This window comes from Uloborus diversus, chromosome 3, assembly GCF_026930045.1.
Source record: "Uloborus diversus isolate 005 chromosome 3, Udiv.v.3.1, whole genome shotgun sequence".
Taxonomy (NCBI): Eukaryota; Metazoa; Arthropoda; class Arachnida; order Araneae; family Uloboridae; genus Uloborus; species Uloborus diversus.
In genome coordinates this window covers 168015931-168036818 of record NC_072733.1, presented here as the reverse complement: position 1 = coordinate 168036818, position 20888 = coordinate 168015931, and the positions used below count along the sequence as shown (strand labels likewise).

The following is a 20888-nucleotide window of genomic DNA, read 5'->3' as shown; positions in this document are numbered from 1 at the left end:
TATTGTGTGTCACTTTAATGTTTGACAACTAGAAGAAAATTCAAATGCGTACTGCTCAAGATTTCATTGACACGTGTGACTAAGATTCAACCTTTCTGCAAACCATCATCATAGAAGATGAGAGCTGGTATAATCAGGGCACACATTTTTTTCAGACATCCTACGACATAAGGTTGATCTCCCCAAAAGAGGCCCTCTCCAATTGCTTCAATAAAGTCATAAGTGTATTTTAACAAATGGATATTACTTTGATGGTAGTTAAAAAGTATTTTTTTATTTAATTGATGCATCCAGTAACCAAACTTTTCAGATACTTTGTATTTATGCTAATGGCATGTTTTGAATAACTTAAATTAAAAAATTCTTAGCTTTAGTAAAAGTGTGCAAAATGGGAGTCATAAAAATGCACTTCGATCACTGATTTACCACAGCTACATCATTTGGTTCAATAGTATGCATAATTGTAACTAAAATATAATGACATTTCAGAAGAATTCGAAAAAAAAATTGTAAGTTGCCTCTGTAGTTTCAGAAAAAAAGGGGGGGGGGGGAGGTTCTTACAGATTGAAATCATCCAATCATATTTTGCATTAAAGAAAAACCTTCCGAGGAATAAAAGAATAAATGATTTTAACTCTATTTCAACAGTAGAGTGGATAGATATAGTAAAAGGATATAACTCTTTCAAAATAAAATTAGAGTAAGGAGTTTTTAATGCCTTCATTAGAAAATAGTTAGCAAAAGAATAAGATAATCATAGCTGTTTTATAAATAAGCACAAAAGATTTTATCTAAACTTTCCACTGAACAAAATACCCATTGAGGTTCCAATGAAAGATTGAAAAATATGGACTGAAAAACAGGAAATAATTATTAAAAAAGTTAAAGAAATTACAAAAAGAGAAATTTAATAGTCTTAGGGGGAAAAAAGACTCATTGCATCACATTCACTATTTACAAAAATAGAATGAGAAACATTAAGCAAGCTTTTTTTTTTTTTAATAGAAAGCAACAATCAAGTTTTCTTACAAAAAAAAAAAAAAAAAAAAATCAAAAGCACTGGGTCATATGAGGCAGTGAGAAGCAAAGGGATGCAAGTGGACTACTTTAAGTTTCGAGTAAAACGCGTTGAAAGATCAAATCCTAGGTAGGCTTTCATTGAAATTTTTTTCTAAATCATGTGGTACAGTAACACCTACCAGGACTACTAGGACAATCTCTTGCCCCAAGACAGAGGAGAGGTTCACCTACCATTGGTACTGGTTATCTCCAAATTTTTAGTTTTGCCACTTGCATCCCTTTACTTCTCACTACCTCATATGATACTCAGCACTATACCTCAATCTCCTAAAAGTGCCAAGTGCAGAAGTTCATGCCGATTTCAAGGAATTTTAAAAATAAAATTGTATCAAAAAGTATAAACCATACAAATTGATAAAATGTGAATAAATTGCGTTGAGTTAAACCGAGAAATACAGATATTAACAAATAAAAGGCTGAAATAATGTATAAAGGTTCTTTATGGGATCTGGTTGCATAGCTCACATTTTGGTTGTATTCTGCTGCTGCAAAAAGGGTCTTTAACATGATTTTTTGGAAAATCAATAAATGTCAATGCAGACTTGGCGCTTCAGAGACCATTGCACCTACTAATTTAATTGGTTCATCAGGCTTAAAAGTCACAGCAAACCATGGAAAATGGGTTGGTCACTTAGACAGGGTGGCTATAGATAGGGCAAAATTCCCCCCCCCCTGTCCACGTACGGGCTGGTTTCTTATCCTCTTACAGCTATATTTCTATGCTACTTAGGTGCAGCTAGACTTTTACACTATATCATTGACATTGTGAAACAAACAGCAATTAAATGAAATGCATTTTAGTTGAACACTGAAAAAAAAGGTCATTAGCAAAAGGTATGTTTTTCATTTACGTTAGTTAACCTACAGCTCTCTGTACTAACGAAAAAACCTCCAGTTTCGGAAAATTTGAAGGAAACATGTCCCAACCCCATTTTATCCTTGAAGTAAAACAATAACTTAAAATTAGGCTTTGAAGATTTCAATTATGTAAGAATTAGGAGGGGAGCTTTCAATTCTCTTCCCCCTTAAATCACCCAAAGATAGCCTAAAATTACGCTTTTAATACTTCAGTCTTGAAAAATTCCTGCGCAGAACCCTTAATCTCCTTCCTTTAAGTTCAGCAAAGTTGGCTTAACATGGCCATTTTAATACTTCACCTTTAAAAACATATTGGGGGAGCACCCATTAAACTTCATCAAAGGGAGCTTACAAGTGTTTAGACATCAATTTTTGGAATTTTTCAGGGGGAGAACCTTGGAACCTCCTCTTTAATCCCTCAAATGATAGCTTAAAATAGTTTTAGTATTGCTCAAACTTTGAAAAATTTTCAAGGAAGAACACTTGACATACCACCATAAGTCACCTAAATATACCCTAAAGTAGTGCATTAATATCCATTTAAAATATTTTCGTAGAAAAAACTTTGAACATGTTCCCCCCTAAGTTTACCAAAGATGGTCTAAATTTGTGATTTTAGGACTGGAATTTAGGAAAGATGTACATGAAGAGCTCCATACTCTCATCTTTTAATCACCAAACATAGCCTAAAATTTTTGAGACTTAAGTCTGAAAACTATTTCAGGGAAGTACTAGAATATCACTTTCCCATATGTCTCCAAGTTTAGCTTAAAATAGCGCTTTTAGTTCTTCAGCTCTAAAAATGTTTTGAGAGAGAAGACTCGAACACCTTCCCTTTACATAAAGTTTACTACTAACAGTAGTGTTCAATTTCAGGATTAAAAAAAAAAATTTTACTAACTAACTTTTCACCAGAAGGTGTCTAGTTTTTTAGCATCAAAGTTATAATTGTATGGGGGCTAACAACTCTAATTTCTACAAAAGAAAAAAAAAATCAATGTTGAATTTTGAAATCAAGTGCAATAGATGAAATTTTTCAACATTAATCTTTTTTTTATATGATTTAAAAACTTTCGACTAACTGGGGAGATCTCTTCTTCCCTGATCAGTCCAGATAGTGTGAAAAATGCGGGACGGCTAGCTTAAATTAAAGCTAAATTCATTTAGTCTCCAAAGAAGTTATTGCCTTTTAGTTTCAAGTTGATAGACAAGATGAATAATCTAAGGAACTCAATTCGAAGTCTTTAATTACAATGCAAATCTTGAAAATTAAGGAAAGCAAAGGAAAAAAATACTTAAACTTCATATGCTCTTTAGTTCAAGCACCCTATGCGTTCCCATTAAAAGCAACATAAAGTAAAATCTTTTTGAAATTAAATAAAGATTTTTACAAAATTATACATGAGCACAATTTAACGAACACTAATTTAAATGCTGTTATTTAACTATGATGTTTGGAAAATAAGTTATATAAAATTAACAGATGTCCTTACCAATTCAGTTGATTGAAAAACAAAACTTACCAACAAAATCAGAACAATTTATCTTTCCATTATTTTTCGGAAAGCAATGAGGTGTCTTTCTGAAAAACAAAAATGACATACCTGCTGTCCTGAAAGCTTTCATCAAATGCTTTTTTCAAGTAAAGCAATGCATTACTTAAGAACTTAGCTTCAACTTACTAGGCTTAAATCTCCCACAAAATGAAAAGAATGCCTTACTTTATGAGAGTGAAAGCAGCATCTCGTCTAAATGAGTGTTATGAAATTTTTAAGTGCTGTCCAAACCTTTATTAATATATAAGTAGCATAGAAAAATATAAGCAATACTAACCATCATTAAATAAAAGCGGAAATAAGAAATCCCAAAGTTAATATGGCTTGCTTGCTTCCTTCGATCGTTTGAGCTGAACTTTTAGACGTTTCATGCCTATTTGAAATCCATTCATAGCCTGTATAGCTGTCTGAGCACTGCTGGGATTATCATAACTAACAAATCCTTTAAATAAAATAAATAACTAAATGTTATCACACTCATTAAAAGGAAGATAAAAAAAAAATCAAATAAACAGAAGAATACATACCAAAGCATTTGCTAAGGTTGGTCTGTTTATCAATGAAAACTTTTGCAGAAATAACGTTTCCGAATGGCATAAATGTCTGTGCTAGATCTGCATCATTGAATTCTTGTGGTAAATGATAAATGAATAAGTTTGCTCCTTCAGGACCTATGGAGAGATGGGGCAAAACATTACTTCATTTTATACTATTGCTTAAATCATTGACACAATGAAATGCATGGAGTAAATTTAAAGTCACACAGTAAATCATCTTATAGCAGCCAACTTCACAAAAAATAGAGGGGAGGGATGAAAAAAAAAAATTCTGTAGAGCCTATGCCAAAATTTCAAGACTAAGTAAATGTCTTCAGCTCTGGCAAGAGACTTGAGTTTTAGGGGTCCTTGTTCCGTCAAAATCAAGTAAAGAGAATTATTACAAAATAATTAAAATTCTGCAGAATATTTAGCTTTAGTGTGGGAATCTTGTGACTTCCTGACACAAACTATTATGCAAAGTTTCATATATCTGTACTAATTCTCTGCTCTGGTAGAAGCCTGAATTTCAGGGGGGAAACCCTATTAAATTATGTGACTGTTGTAGAGGGTGAAGATTAAAATAAGAACTGCAGTCAATTGAACATTTTGATTCATTAAGGAAAAAATTACAAATGATTTATAAAGCTTGTTAACTACATTATTACAATTACAAAATATGCGGCTTATGCTTCAGAATTTAGAGCTGTATAAAGATATGTATTATTCAAACTTCAGACTTTGCAGTGGCTTGGGAAAAAACATGAAATATTACAATATCAGGACACTATTGGGCAATTCCATGAAAAAGTGGACATGAGGGTTGAAATTTAAAACTTGTTCTATTAGTACAGGTAAAATATTAAATTAAAGGCACTAACATGAGGTTTATGAAATTGTAAAAAAATTTTCATTAAAGAAAACAGTATTTTCATTTATCCAGGATTTCTATTTAAAGCAGCAGCATTTTTATTGTATGGTATACATTACCATTTGTGATATTTGTCTATCTTTTGAAACACCTAATCTCCCATCGCAAAATATTTGACAGGATTTTAAATACAAACAAAGTTATAAGATCTCGTTGTCATACCAGTCGGAAAAAAAAAAAAAAACAAAGCTTTCTTTACATAAGCAAATGCATTTCTCCATGGAAAAACATGAAAATTTCCTGAAGTCTAATGTTTCAACACATCAAATTTTTATTCTCTGTAAAAATTTTTGGTGAGGCAAGTGTGACAAAAACAATGGGATGGGCAGGGCCCAATTTCTCAACAGAAAGCGTAAGCAGCTGCCTAGAGCGGCAAATTTTGCTTTACATTTTTAAAAATTATTATTCTAGAAAGTGAAATATTAGTGCTCTTGCATTTTCCATAGCAACGTCCTTTCCTTTCAATTTAATAATGTTTATTCCACACATCTTATAAAAATTAATTATTCTTTTCAAGCATGGTAATTTTGTCAAGAGATTAGTGTAAAACAATAAGTGTGAAAGCAAAAACTGAGCGTCAATAGAAGAAAAGCATGTGTCATTGCGTAAGGGCCAAAAGTCATTACAAAATTTTTATTTCACAAGAATCTAACCAAGATTTTCAGTGGATACTAAAATTTATCCATTTGTGGTTACTTGACTAATCGACGTTTACTTTTACATTACAGCCAACGCTCTGTAGAATGATGTCCCATTACTGCGACCCTTCCATTATAGCGGTTGAAGCATGAAGTCCCATTTACTGTTCCACACATGCAATGTTATTTTAATGTCTATTAGAGCATTCAAACGGAACCGTTCATTCCAATATAACGTCCCAAACTAAGTTTTAATTTTTGTATTATCCTCATAACTAAATATTCGAAAACTAATATTTATGTAAGCAATAAATAAATATCTTTGAGCCAAAAAATAACAGGAAATATCCAATTTTATTTAGCACAAATAAACAGGTTACAGAATCAGGGATGAAAACAACCCGAAGTCAAAAAAGAGGAAAAATTGCAAGACTTAAAATTTGAATATATATATATCTTTTACATTACGCGGAATTATATTCATACTTTACCGTCTTTTAAATATTTATAGATAATTTTTTTTTACAACTAGAAATGCTAACAAATGAATAAAATCTTAAATAAATGCAAGCTTATTTTATTTAACAGATATATCAGTCCCATTTACCACTTGCAATTTCCCATAGCTCACAAATCAGGTGAAATTAAAACTTTATAATGTGACATCTAATGCTATAAAATTTCCATATAATTAAACTTAATACAAACTGAATCAATGGACACCATAATTACAAAATGACATTATCAGTGTGGCAAACCTTGGAGAAACAATTTGAGGAGCATTTTGAAATTCTGTGGAGCAGCTGGGCATATTCTATAAAAATCATTAAAAAACTAAACCCAATCTAAAACTTTGAGTTTTGATGGTCATTTTAAGCACTATGTCATGATTCGAGAATATAAGCATCTTTAATTTCCTATATTTACATGTCTGTCATAATAAAATAGCACAGTATAGTTAAAATGAATTTGAATTTATTAAGATCTTCAAGAGCTATATCTTTGGCAGGCCTGATAAGCATTAAAACTAGATTTGAAGAATGATGTTGGCTCAAACTATAGGATAAACATTTTTGAATGGGCGTGGCAGTCTTCATAAAAAAAAAAGTATAAGAAGTGTTGAAAATACTAGTCTACAAAAAGGTATTAATGTCTAAGCAGTAGAATCGCATAGCAGATAAAAATGAGAGAGTGTTAGAGAAGCGGATGCAATCGGACTTCAAAAGCTACACCTAACGATTGCACCCACCCACCGTCACACTCCAGCATTTCTCCCTCTTAACCAACAGCAAAAAGTTTCTTACTTCTTTCTACTCAAGAAAGAACCGTATGCCTCAGCATGAATCCTGATGGTAAGGTGGGCATGGAGAATGGCCATGGCAAAACAATGAACATACAAGTCTTCAGCAAAAAATAAAATAGAAGGGTTGAAAATATAAAGGTTTAAGGGATAGGATGGTATAGTAAACAAAAATGAGCGAGTGTTATGGAAGCAGATGCAATCGGATTTCGAAATGCATAAACGCAGACTATTTCTACGTCATTCTCGAGCCTTCCAATGAAACGAAGTTCTTTTCTTCTTTCTACCTTAGAGTGAACATGTGAGTTAGTAAAAATCCTAATGGGAAGAACGCGATCGATCGCTAAAAAATGCTCAGTGGCCAGGAAATGGAAAAAAAAATACAAAAAGCGGAAAATCGCAGATCCGAGGAAGATTTTCATTATGCATTTTGAAATCCGATCGCATCTGCTTCCATAACACTCGCTCATTTTTGCCTACTATACCATCCTATCCCTTAAACCTTTATATTTTCAACCCTTCTATTTTATTTTTTGCTGAAGACTTGTATGCTCATTGTTTTGCCATGGCCATTCTCCATGCCCACCTTACCATCAGGATTCGTGCTGAGGCACACGGTTCTTTCTTGAGTAGAAAGAAGTAAGAAACTTTGTGCTGTTGGTTAAGAGGGGGAAATGCTGGAGTGTGACGGTGGGTGGGTGCGATCGTTAGGTGTAGCTTTTGAAGTCCGATTGCATCCGCTTCTGTAACACTCTCTCATTTTTATCTGCTATGCGATTCTACTGCTTGGACATTAATACCTTTTTGTAGACTAGTATTTTCAACACTTCTTATACTTTATTTTTTTATGAAGCCTGCCACGCCCATTCAAAAATGTTTATCCTATAGTTTAAGCCAACATCATTCTTCAAATCTAGTTTTAATGCTTATCAGGCCTGCCAAAGATATAGCTCTTGAAGATCTTAATAAATTCGAATTTATTTTAACTATACTGTGCTATTTTATTATGACAGACATGTAAATATAGGAAATAGGGTTTCATGGAACTCCTTTTTCAATTCAAAGGTGTGAGCTTCTAGATGTAAAGACACCCAGTAAAAGTAGTGAAAATGGACAGCAGACAGCTTAAATCTCAAAATAAGCAATTATGAAACCGCTCATTAAAAAATTAGCAATAAATTTATGTCCGAAAAAATTTTGCTACAAATCAACTGCCACATTTAGTGAAAGGAAGAATCAACATAATTCAGGAAAACAGAAAGGAGTTAAACAAGTACAAAATAAAACATGAAATTGAAATGTAAAGACAGAAAAAAGTACATTACAATAACCGTTTACAACACAACGGAGAATATGAGATCAAAGAGGGCAAAAAAAAAAAAAAAAAAACTACCAATTAATGAACGGATGCCATACTGCAGAAAAATACGGAATGGCTTAAAGATCGTTAACTAGATTAAAACGATTCTTCAGAATGTGGAAAGACTCCCAAAAATCAAGATCTGATGAATTTGGGCATTTCTGGATCATTTTAAATGAGTTGAAATCAAAGGAGTGATTTGAGTCCCAGCAGTGTTGAGCAATAATAGACTTATTGGATTGTTTTCTCGCATAATTTTTATGCTCTTTTAAACGAAATTTCAAAGAACGGCGGGTCTGTCCAATATAGGCAAGACCGCAAATGCAGTCAATTTTATAAATTCCACAATCATTTAGAGGATCAATTGAATCTTTAAGAGACGAGAGCGAAAGTTTATTAATTGGTGAAAACACAACCTGGAATTGGAAATCTTTAAGTATCTTAGCGACCTGAAAACTAACAGAAGGAAAGAATGGTAAAATGACCAAATTCTTAGTGATAAAAGTTCTTTTTCGAACATTACTTTGGGATCTTTCAGAAAGCCTTAAAAGGAGTCAAAGTATGCGGATAGCCTCTATCAATTGCCACAGCTTTAAGATAGTTAAGTTCTGCATTAAGAAGTTCCTCTGAAGAACAAGTCTTTAAAGCACAATTAACAAGAGCACTAACAGCAGAACATTTTTGATTTGGTGGATGATTCAACCTCTTCACACTTCAAAGTGATGAAAACTGAACACAAATAGTAGACATTACAAATTATGTTTTTGGAAAAAAAAAAAACGTACCCAATAATGCATTTAATGGGAGGACATAGTGCTCATTAAGACAAAATATTGTTGAACTTTATAACACACACAGTTTATACATATTAGCTAAGATTTATAAATAAGATTAAGTTCAATATCGTCATGCTTGCTTTCTCTCTTGAATAATTGTGCATCTTTATTCCCTTTTTTTTATTGGAGCAAGAAAGCGAAAATGCTTCGTTCCATTTTCACATTTTGTAAAAAATGCTAGCATAGCAGAAACCCTGCTGCTAACAGAACAAGATATTTTCTGGAGATGCAAAAAATGCGTTCTGAACAATGATGGGATCAATTACATTTAGATAAATTTGTGGTAAGTATCTTGATACATTGAATGAATACCTACAAATGTCTGGCTGTCTTTTTTAGTGTTGATTCTTATTTTACACCAGGATGGATCACATACATTTAAACTTTTTAAAATACTTTTTTTAAAATTACGCCCACCAACGTCCTCTCGGACATAAGGCGCATTGCAGTCCAATACAACAAATATGCAGTAGCAGAGCGGGGAAGCTCCCTGAAGTCGACATCCTTCAGCACATCGAGAAGAAAGTGGCAATCAAAAAGATGCTCCCCTGTCATTTGCTTAGTCCCTTCACATAGTGGGCACAGCAGGGAACTCGCCAGTCCGATTTTAAAAAGATGGGCTTGTAAGTTGTCGTGACCAGTAATGAGACGAAAAGATGTAACCCTTCAACTCTAGGGAGAAGGGAAAGTTGCAGTCTTGTTGTCAAGAAGACACGCCCAAGATTTCTCGCTGGCAATGCCACAAAGAGATGAAATTCTTTTGAGCCTGATATTGCTCCCAAGATGTCGCTTGGAGTTTCGAAGAGGAATCGGGAGGCAAGGTGGATTTAATGTTAAAGCCTCTTTAGCCAACAAGTCAGCTTGCTTGTTGCCATGGATGCCGCAGTGGCTTGGAATCCATTGGAGCACAACGTACCTTACCTACATTATTAGTTCGATCTTCCTACATGTTTTAAATGTATGTATTCATATTTTATTCCTAAGACTTATAATTCTGAATTAAATTATGAGTCTTAGGAAAGTATGACTCATCTTGAGTCACTTTCCTAAGCCTCATGTATGTATAATAAAAGACTCTGACTCTTCAACTCCTCCGCAGTCCTGGTAGTATGTGTTCAGAAGTTACAAAATTAAAACACTAAGGCAAAAGGTTCGGTGGAAATTAAAATATTTTGGAAATTTGTTTTTTCTCTTAAAATCTCTGTAATACAACTCCTTTTCTTAAAATCTCTATAATATAGCTCCTTTTCTAGAGCAGAAGACAAAATTTTGCATAGCAATTCGTGTTAAAGGGTTACAAATTTTCTGCATTAAGGTTAAGTGCTTGGCAGAATTTAAATTTTTTCAGCCCACCCTAGTGAAACTCCTTATGAATAGCAACTCTAATAATGGATGGTAGTCGATCTTGTTATCATAATATGTATATTCTTTTGTCTTTTAGGAAGAAATTGTAAAAAAATTGAAATCAGGTGAGAGTTTGGCAAGTATGCCTTTATCAGACTTTCAAAATTAAGCACTTTCAATTGAAACATAGAAAAAACTACAGCTTAATAAACAAAAAATAATGACACCCCCCTCCGAAAAATCATCATAAGAGAATATACCTTCGATTTGTTTGCCTGCTGGACTGGGGGACTGAAGGCCTATTCGGGTAAATGGAATAGCTGAAAGAGAAGAATGTAAGATGCAAATTCTTACCATAATTGAAAAATTAATTTTTATAACCGCCTTTACTTCCAGATCTTTCCAGTAGATACAATAAATAAGTCAAAAAATGAATCAAGAAATTAACAATAAAATAAATATATAAACAGAATTTCATTGATCAACACAACATTAATTTGCAATTATTTGTACCTTCTCTTGTGAAACTTTTCGAAAAGCAATGAGCAGTAGCATACACCAGAGAGACAATTGATTCACTTCCGCCTGCTCTGAAGAGGTGCCCTGATCAAAATCTAGTCAAAAGCTATGAATTTAATTTTGCAGTGAAGAAAGTCAGAGCACATGAGGAACTCTGATTTGTGTCAGGGAGTACAAAAGGTAATTTACAACAAAGTTTGGTTTGCTCAAAGGAAGATGAGCGCCAAACTTGTCCAACCACAGGGGTTTGTCCAGAATTTTTTCCCAGGGTTTGAAAAATCAAATAATGTAAAGTTTTAAAATTTACTTGGGAGGAAGCAGGCCCATCATTTATAATTTTTCCAGTGGGCGGCAGTAGGGGCAAAAGAAGTATATGTTTAATCCAGAAAACTCCAAATTATCTGCTGATTAGGGTGGCACGGCAACCACAGATAAACAAATTTGTGGATAATCTACTAATTGGGTAAAAACAATAGATGTTAAGCAGTAAGTAGTGTAGATCTAAAAATCAGGCTTCTATTTGTCAGGTCTTGGTGACAATGAAATGTTAGATGTCATTGGAAGGGAAGTTGAAGATAGTAATAACAATTACAAAAATTTTTTTAATGACAAGTTAAAATGTGAGCATTTATTTATGAAGGTCAGTCATTAAATAACGAGTCAAAGGATAAAAAAGATTTCATTCGATATTCTTCAAAAATACAGACAAATTGGTTGAACACTTATCCCATTGGAAAATTAGTCACATAATTAGGAGCTTAATTTCTTTGGCTGCTGCTGGAATCAATTACGCATGCACTCCTTTACTTCATCGTACGAATGAAATCATTGTCCCTCAAAGTGTCTACTTGAGTTCCCCAAAGATATGAAAATCACATGGAAATATATCTGGACTTTAAGGGGGGGGGGGCGATTCAAAACTTCCCACTTAAATTTCCGCTAAAGGTCCTCTGTTGCATTGGCTATCTATGGTCTAGCACTGTTGCATAACTGGAAGACAGCATGTGAAAGTTTACTGGGACAACACAGTCAACGCAACAAAGAAACTTTTTGTGAAAATTTATGTGGGTAGTCAAACCTCCTGCCGTATAGTCCAGATTTATCCAAATGTGATTCCACATCTTTGAGAAACTAAAGAAGAAACTTGGGGGACAAAGATTTCATTTGAACAATGAAGTAAAGGAGTGCATGCGTAATTGGTATCAGCAGCAGCCAAAGGACTTTTATGAGCACAGAATTTTGCGACTCATTTTTCAGTGGGCGTGTAGCTTATAAAAATAAATGCTTAACAATTTCAGGTGGGGGAGGGGGGGGGGGGGGAGGGGGTGACAAGCTTTTAAACAATTTTACAGTATTTTTGAAAAATGTGGAATAAAATCTGTTTTATAGCCTCTGACTCGTTATTTATTGAGTCACCCTAATATGTTCAGTTAGTTATCCGCAAAGAAAAAGTTTTGTTTCCTAAGTGTAAAAGGCTGTGGATAATCAAGAGTTTACAGTACAAATTTAACAGAAAAACAAAAACCATTACCACTTATATATTAAAACATGAAATAATGTTTCAAAGCAAGGGGGAGGAGGGGTAAAGTTGGGTCTGGATGATGGGTTTATTTCTCAAACTGTGGCATTATAATTTTTAGGTTAGAGTTTTGGGGAGCATTTTTTCTTTTCCGTAGAAAATATTATTCTAGATGGTTTACAAAGTATTTGGGAGGAAGAGGTGAAGGGCACCCCCTTCTCTCTTCAGGAGAAATACCAATAACTGTACCATTCCACATTATGTTAAATCATACTAAAAATATAGAGAGCAAAAATTTTAATAATTGAAAGAAAAGTTAAGACGGCGATCAGCATTTAACTCTTAGATATGTAACACTCTAACGTAACAGTCAACCTTAAGATAAAAGAAAATAGGAGCATGAAATTGTGGTGTTTGCTAATCCTTTCTCCAATACCTTAAGCTTCTAGAAGTTCTAAGTACCATTACAATACTTTTTTAAAAATATTCATGTTTGAGTTCAACAAAACTACAACAGAGTTAAAAAAAAAAAAAAGCTATTTTATATTAATAAAGCATCATGTAGGTACATATTGAAACTTTAAAAAAAAAAAAAAACATGATTACTGGTGAATACAGGCGATATTGTCTGTATACCTCACAAGATTTTGGATAAAATTAGAAAAACACTCTGAAGCCCAGTGACTCAGTGGCAGCTATTCACGCTTCTAAGCTGTAGGTTCTAGGTTCTATCCTCAGGTCGGGCATAGTCAACTCGGCAGATCATCCCTTCAGTGGGTTGATCAAATGAGTACCAAGCGTGCTTAGGAACTTAACACCCCAGGGGATCCGCATTTGGCTGACCATCTAACCGGAACATCTGACTAGCGACCCAGAGCCCTTGGTCAGGAAGACAGATGGGCACAGTAGGCCTTTGCCTCCATGAGCTGTCGTACCACTGGGATTGGATTTTAGAAAAACACTTTCTACTTTTTGTCATATGCTTCAACAATACATCTTCAGTTATTTTCTCCACCTTGTCTTTTTTTCAAGGGTTCTTTTTCAATAAATGCTTTAAAAAAAAAAAAAAAATTGAGAGCTTTTAATTTCTTTTCCTAGAACTAGTTATTGATTCATTCAAAAAGATAAACACTATAGAGTAAAAAAAAAAAATTAGTAAAAAGGGAAAAATAAAACATGGTTAATTTTGTATATTACATTCATATCAGCACCAGAACTTAGTTTGTGCATTCACACGTGCCTAATCCCTGGCAAGATCAAATGAAATATATTGTATACTTGTTTGAATCAATTTATTTTTAGGACCCAAAAATCTCCGTATAAATACAGAATAACAGACATATAAGTACATTAGACATATAAGCAGAACTATTGTACTTGAAACTTTTTCTAAAATTTAAAATGTTGAAGAAAGTGTCTGTAGTTAATACTTGAATAATCTAGGAAGTAAAAGAAAATAAGGGAGACAAACCAGAAAATGGCTGAATGCCCGAGTATGCTTGAGTTAAAGCTTCTAATGAAGCTCCATTGGTGGAGAGTGCAGTTTTACTTCCAATCCTAAAAAGAAAATAGATATGGTTACTTGTAGACTTAAAAGTCCTATTCCAATAAGTTAGTCCCTGTTTAACCTGCAAGCAAGGGCATGCACAGGGGATGGGGGGAGAATTTACACCTGTTGGTCTGGGCCTGCAACATTGGGGGGCCCAAAAGTTTAGAAGTAACATTCCGCGTAAACTTTGAATTTCTTCTCTTTCTTTTTCTCAGCCGAAGAGTAAGTTAAAAAAAGACATTCATTGTAAATTACTAAAATTAGCTCTAAAAAGTAAGTATTAAAAATGTATATTTAGAACTGAAAAAAACAAAAAGACTGTAACTTATACATCTGTTAGGCCACATCGCACAAGTTATGTTGAAAAAGAAATCTCATTTGACAGCATTCAGAAAATCATAAACATAACAGACACCCTGGCATCAGTAATGTCGCCAATCTAGCCTTAAACAGAAGAAACTCAGTTTTAGTTTTGATACCATTGGTAATTTGTTTTGCAGAAAATACAAGTTTTTACTTTAAAGCTTTTTTGCGCTTAAAAAAGCCCAACAATTTTTCAGAACATTTAATACCGGAAAGACAAAGGATAAAAATCGATTAATATCAATAATTGTTAAAAAGTTGTTCACTTTGGAAAATAATTGTGCAAAAATTTCCATTTCAGATGACAAAAAAAAAAAACTTTTGATTGAAAATATAATAAATATTAAGAATAATAAGAATAGTGTAAAAAAAACATTTCTAATGACATTATTCTGCATATTTTTCGGTATTAAAAGAAAAAAAAAATCATTTTTAAAAAGTTTTATAGGGATAATTTATTATCCCTACAAAACTTTTTTAATACTTAACTTATTTGGATTATGTAACACCTGACAATGATCCTCTACTCTTACAGTACTCATGCAGCAGAATTCTAGATTTCTCTGAAGATTATTTTTGCTGATTGAAGTAAGGTCAGTTGGGGTAAGTGCGGTCTTGGGGTAAGTGCGGCTTAGGCTAATAATCAGAAACCGGGAATATCTGCAAGGCTGCTTGCTATCTGGGTAGCTTGGTAAACGTTATTACTTTGCACTGCGTGCGTAAGATCGCGCTACTTGAATGGTAACTCTACTCTCTCCCTCGTTTCCCAACTTTTCTCATTCCCACTACAGTGTCATGTTGTTATGGTTCGAGAAATCATTGTTTCTTCTGTTGTTGTTCTCACTTTTTCGTGCTTCCAAAACGTAAGTACAACTATTTCATGTCTACTTTTCGTATTTTTAAAAATGAGATTTATTATTTTTTACTTTAGAATCAATTAATTTTAGGGCTGCACTTGCCCCAGAAAATTATACGACTGGGAAAGTGCGGCCCGAAAAGAAAGGGGCAAGTGCAGCCTCGCATTTCTTGAGGCTGCAATTTCCCATTAATCTGGCAATGTTCTTTTATGAGATATAATTTGCTTGCAATGATTTAATGAAGCAATATAATTAATTTTTAATACCTGCATCTTTGTCTAACCAACAATAAGTGTCATTAGTCTATATTGCTCCAATATAACTGCTTATATATACTGCTCCATATTATAAATTAAGTTGTTAATTACTATACTAAGTGTACTTGTACAAAAAAATATGTTCAAGTTCGTCAAAGACATGTTACGTTTTGTCAGTTGTATAGTTACCTTTTGTATTATTAAGTTAATATTTTATTAGTTCGTTGATGTTCAAGTTTTAAAGATTATTCCTTGATATGCAAGTTTTTTTTTTTAAGCTTATTAGCACAATAAAAGTTATCTTTCATGTTCTTTAATTTAATTTAAAATAAAAACTTCACAATTTTGTTTAATAATTCATTGTTCCTTGAACGTTCTTCAGTTTACATTGACAGGTTTCATTAGGAAAATTGTAATAACTTCCCAATGAATAGGTGAAAATAAAAAAATCGATTTTAATCAGGAAAAAATACTCTATTGATTGCACTTGCCCCTTATTTTTTCAAACGGTTTTTAAAAAAAAATTCAGATAGGTGATGCTCTTTCCCCACTTTTATTGAGAAAGTGCAGCCCTAGAGCACAACAGTTTAAAATTTTTTTTTCAACTTTTTTACCTGCAATGATTTTAACAGGCTCATGTCTTGGGAAACACACTAAAACAGGTAACATACGAAATAAAAATTAAAAATTTGTATCAAGTCTTGTAATGTCTAGGTCTTAATAAAGTCGACTTGTACAATTTAAGGGCTGCACTTCCCCCAACTCACCTTATAGTTTAAACTCTCTTTGAAACCTATTGATAAAAATTCTGATTCTCTCATCTTTTAATAACAAGGAAATGTGTTCCATCTGCCATTTTTGTAAAGAGATCAAACAGAAGCTATTGAAGAAAAATTTGTAATTTACTTGCAATAAAGAAAAAAAAAAAAGTTGAGATAACTTAAAATAGAATTAAGAAATAGAGTTAATGTTTAATATAAATGCAGCCTGTCATAGGCGTGGCAGGGGGTGGGGTAACCCCCAACTTGCTGGACACTTAACCTTTGGTCCCCAGAGCTATTAAGAAATTAGCACAAAAATCAAGAAGCGTATCTCTTTTTTCTAATTTCTGGGGCCTTAAAAATTCATTTAGAATATCTTTGCCAAGGTTAGGATGGAAAGGCGATCTGAGGGCGTTTCCCTGGCCATTTTTAAAGATTGAAACTTAAAAACACAATTGTAATACCATTTCTCTAATTACATTAAAGAATGGGGGTTTTGTGGATTATTTCCCAATTTTTTTTCAAAATTGTAGTTCAAAAACAGTTTTAGACAATCTTAAAAGAAGACCCAGGGGCCTACTCCCAGAAATTTTTTGAAAATGAAAAATCTAAAATATGCAATTGTGGGCGATCCTTTTGATATTGTGATGAGGACCAACGATTTTTCGAAATTGGAAATTGAGAAACAATTTTATTCAGCTTGCAATGATTTTAGGGGGGAGTTTTCGGAAGCTTAACCCCTGTAATTATTAAAAATTCAAGCCCTTAAACGAAATTTAAGGCTACATTAAATGTTATTGGCGAGAGATAGACGCTACCCCCCATAAAATTTTTGAAGTTAGTTCTTGAACGCAGTTTTAGACCATCTTTGGTAACGTTTGTGGGAGGAAAGGTTCGCAGACTGTCTTCCACAATTTTCAATGACTGGCTAACCCACATGAAGCCTTTTCACTCAAAAGCAGAATTTTCTGATTTCAATGCAACCATCAGATGCTATAGACTAAACCAATGCATAGTTAAGCAGTAAAATAAATTGAAATTTACGCTTCTGCTTTGTTAAAATATTTTAAAAGTTAAATTGTGCTTGACAGAGTTAAAATCAATGTTTTGTTTTTTGATTTTAACAACAACAGAACTGCTGCAAAGAATTCTGCTATTAGTATAATTTTGCATGTCAATGGAAACTAGGGTCTCCTCTCTTTTTGGCAATGTCTATAAATTATTGATAAAAAATTTCAGAGCAACTCTCCATCTGTTTTTTTTTTTCTGAAATTATTTGACTGCTTTGGTTTTTCCATAATGAAATTTTCAGTTTCCAGCCTTATGCATTTTTATTAGTTTGAAATACAAGCGTTCGCTGCCCCTGTCAAAAAAAACTTTCAAAATTTAGAACTGATATGAACCTTTTCAGAGATACTATTCAGTTTCTTTTGTTTTGAATGTCATGCCTCCTCAATATCGCTGTAAAATTCTCGTTTAATTTCGCTTTTCATATTTAAACGCTTAGAACTACCGGTGTGACTAGAGTCATGACATTTTTGAAATCTCGCTTACTGTTTCAACTTTTTCCCTATTTAAAACTTATTTTGGAGGCCCTTATTTTTCTCAACTTAACTGCAATTTCCACAACATTTTTATAGAAAAAAGGCAAAAGAAAAAATAAGATAGAAATGTTATCATGTCAGCGGCCCCTATGAAGGTATGTTTATTCACCAATTCATTTTTCATATGACTGAAGCTTGGTTAAAAAGCATTTGCATTCAAAGTTTTGCCGAAAAAAAAACCCTTTTTGAAATCTTGATTCTATTTGTTCACTTATTATTTCTATTACATTTTCTTAAGATCGGGATGGTTTTTTTCTTATTTTTTTAAATCTAAAAATCGGTTTGAAAAACGGGGGGGGGGGGGGGGGGGGGCAATACTTTTCTTTGCAAAAGAGCTGTTGCCCTCCCAAAATGTTTGGTCACACTACGCCTCAGCAGTCTGCAAGAAGCATGTCTTTCATTTTACATTTTATAATTGACGAAAGTTACGCGTTGATTCATTTTCAAAGTGCAAAAAAAAAAAAAAAATACATGTCATTCTTCTAATGGTTTCGAAGTGAATCGACATACAGCTTTAGTCTATTATAAAACATTAAATGAAAGGGATGCTTATGTGCACTGCTTTTATTAAAAAAATTACTCTATTCCTTTATTCAATTCAAAATTATGTCACTTTTTTTCTTTATTGCAGAACAATTTACAAAATTTTCTTCAACACCTTCTGTTTGATCTCTTGCGCATTTCGTGCAATCCCGCACTCTATTTCAAATCCGGTTGATTTAACGGTAACCTTTTCCAGTCCCATGACAATTGTTACGTTGGATTTATACAGTAGTTTAGTTTTTAAGTACTTCCTTTTATGATAAAATTTTTTATAATTAATACATAGCAGTAATAATGTAAATATATATACATATATATATAAATAATTTAAAAAAAAATCAATTTTAAACTTTCCTCTAAAATTAATACCTCCTGAAACCCGAGCTAAAAACTTAAAGTCTGGAGAAAAACAGATTTTCAAATTGAACTGTTTCAATCAGACCATAATAAAGAAACATAAAAGATTATTTTTTTTCCATCTTGTAGAGCACTTTTCCTTAAAAAATAAAACTATAAAAAAACATATTTACCCATTTACTCCAGATAAGCTGCCTAACGATGAATTTGATATTCCTAATGCCATACTTGTCACAGGGCTAATAGAATTAATTCCACTTAAAGAAGAACTAGTACTTGAATTGTTGCCTAAAAAATAAGGTCACATACTTAAATATTAAAAAAAAGAATAAATAAAAAATAAATAAAAATAAATTAATAAATAAAATAAATAATTATAGATCAGTAATAAAAGCATATTCGCACATACATTTTATGGTGTTATCTTTAGCTTAAAATAAAGTTACAAGTGAATTATGAAAAAGAAAAACTCTCATTAAATTGCTTTACTGATACAAATACACAAAAAACATGAAACCCCCACTTCAGGAAAAATTGAAATTTTACAAATAATATGACACTGAAAAAAGCAGGAAAAAAAATTGTCTTCTTGAAAATCACCCCAGCGATGCTGAACCTACTAACCAATGGCATATGAGCTACATAAGGCCCCTGCTGTTTTGTTAAAAATGGCTCATACACAAAATTGATAGGGGTGTCCCAGGACAAGTTAAGACTATTTGAAAGTGTAAAGTTTTCTACAAAAAAAAAAAAAAAAAAAAAAAAAAAAAAAAAAAAAAAAAAAAAAAAAAAAAGTTGATTTGGTTCCAGTTTTAGCATTAGATAAAACTATACATGACACATTGTTAAATCTTCAAAGTCAAGTCATTAATAGGGCGAGCTGAAAGGATCAGATTGACTACCAATGACAAACTAAAAAAAATGTTAATTTTCAAATAAAAAAATGAAGTAGTTTTAAAATTAATTGCAGCGACTGAAATAAGGAAACACATAAGATAATTTTGCAATGCTTGTTTGCTTTATACAAGTCATGACTTTTAATGTGTACATAAGCATAGCGGCAAACACCATTTTTAGTCATGTGCAATTCAAGAGTGCCAGTCTTTGAACCTGCAGATTCAGCAAAAACAGTGCCGACTGAGAACTACGGCCAATTATTTAATAATTTAAATCAAATTGATAAAATGAATAAATAAAAAAATCAAATTAATAATATGAAAATCGAATATTCCGGTTTAAATATTGGTCTGGCGAAGACTCAATGCGAATGGGATGTCAGCTCAAAAGTCAAGCAGGAGCCAAAATCACCCCAGATATGGCAGAGAAAAGGATTTAGTGGTCTCCAGCTCATCTTTTGAATATATTTGACACATTGAACCCTTTTCTTTGCTGTATCTGGGGGTGATTTTGGACTCCATGCGTGGCTTTCGAGCAGGCATCCCATTGGCGATGAATCTTCGCTGGACCAATGGTGGATCCACCTCCACACCGTATGCTTCAGATTATTAGCAAGGTCTTTTCTAATTGGCTCTTCTGTTGGCCTTGACCATAAAAATAAATTTTCTTTCCATCTTTGGACACCTTTTGCATTTAATAAAAATTTTTCTTAGTGTATTTGGGGCATCTGGTATGTTTTTTTGACAGAAACATCGATTCCGCCGACAGTTTTTTTGGGAAATAGTAATTTTTTTCGCAATTCCTCACTGTGAAAAAAACTGAGTGAGTGAGGAAAAATTCCTCACCGTGAAAAGGTATTTTGGTCTGACATACACATAACCAGTGTTTTCTTGCGTGGTGGAAGGTCAGGCAGCTTACATATTTCACAAAATTCATCAAAATCGATTTTCGAAGGGAAAAACATGAAAACGAACACTAAAACTGTTCCTTGTAAACAAAATCACTCATAAACTTGTTATTTTGGTGGTCTGAGCACAAAAATACAGGAAAAAATACTTCACAGCATTTACAGCTGCAGAAAAAGTTCTCAAATTTCAGTGATTCAAAATGGGGATAGCTGTAGAAAATTATTTTTACATTAAACCATTTCTAGCAAGTTTGTTCATTTCTATATAAATTTTAATTTCTAAAGAGAGGCAGCAATTTCTAACCCCAAGTCCTCA

General features: G+C 32.9%; 1 protein-coding gene across 3 annotated transcripts in view; it reads right to left on the bottom strand.

Moving 5' to 3' along the window:
* Positions 1–20888, bottom strand: part of LOC129219260 (CUGBP Elav-like family member 2) — a 542217-nt gene that overhangs the window by 10912 nt on the left and 510417 nt on the right. For all 3 annotated transcript variants that reach the window (XM_054853587.1, XM_054853590.1, XM_054853589.1), the window contains 5 exons: positions 18942–19056; positions 13949–14034; positions 10700–10759; positions 4022–4165; positions 3772–3936 (listed from right to left, as the gene is read on the bottom strand). In XM_054853587.1, coding sequence (XP_054709562.1) covers positions 3809–3936; positions 4022–4165; positions 10700–10759; positions 13949–14034; positions 18942–19056 — 533 coding nt within the window. In that variant the 3' untranslated portion in view covers positions 3772–3808. The remainder of the gene's footprint in view (positions 1–3771; positions 3937–4021; positions 4166–10699; positions 10760–13948; positions 14035–18941; positions 19057–20888) is intronic.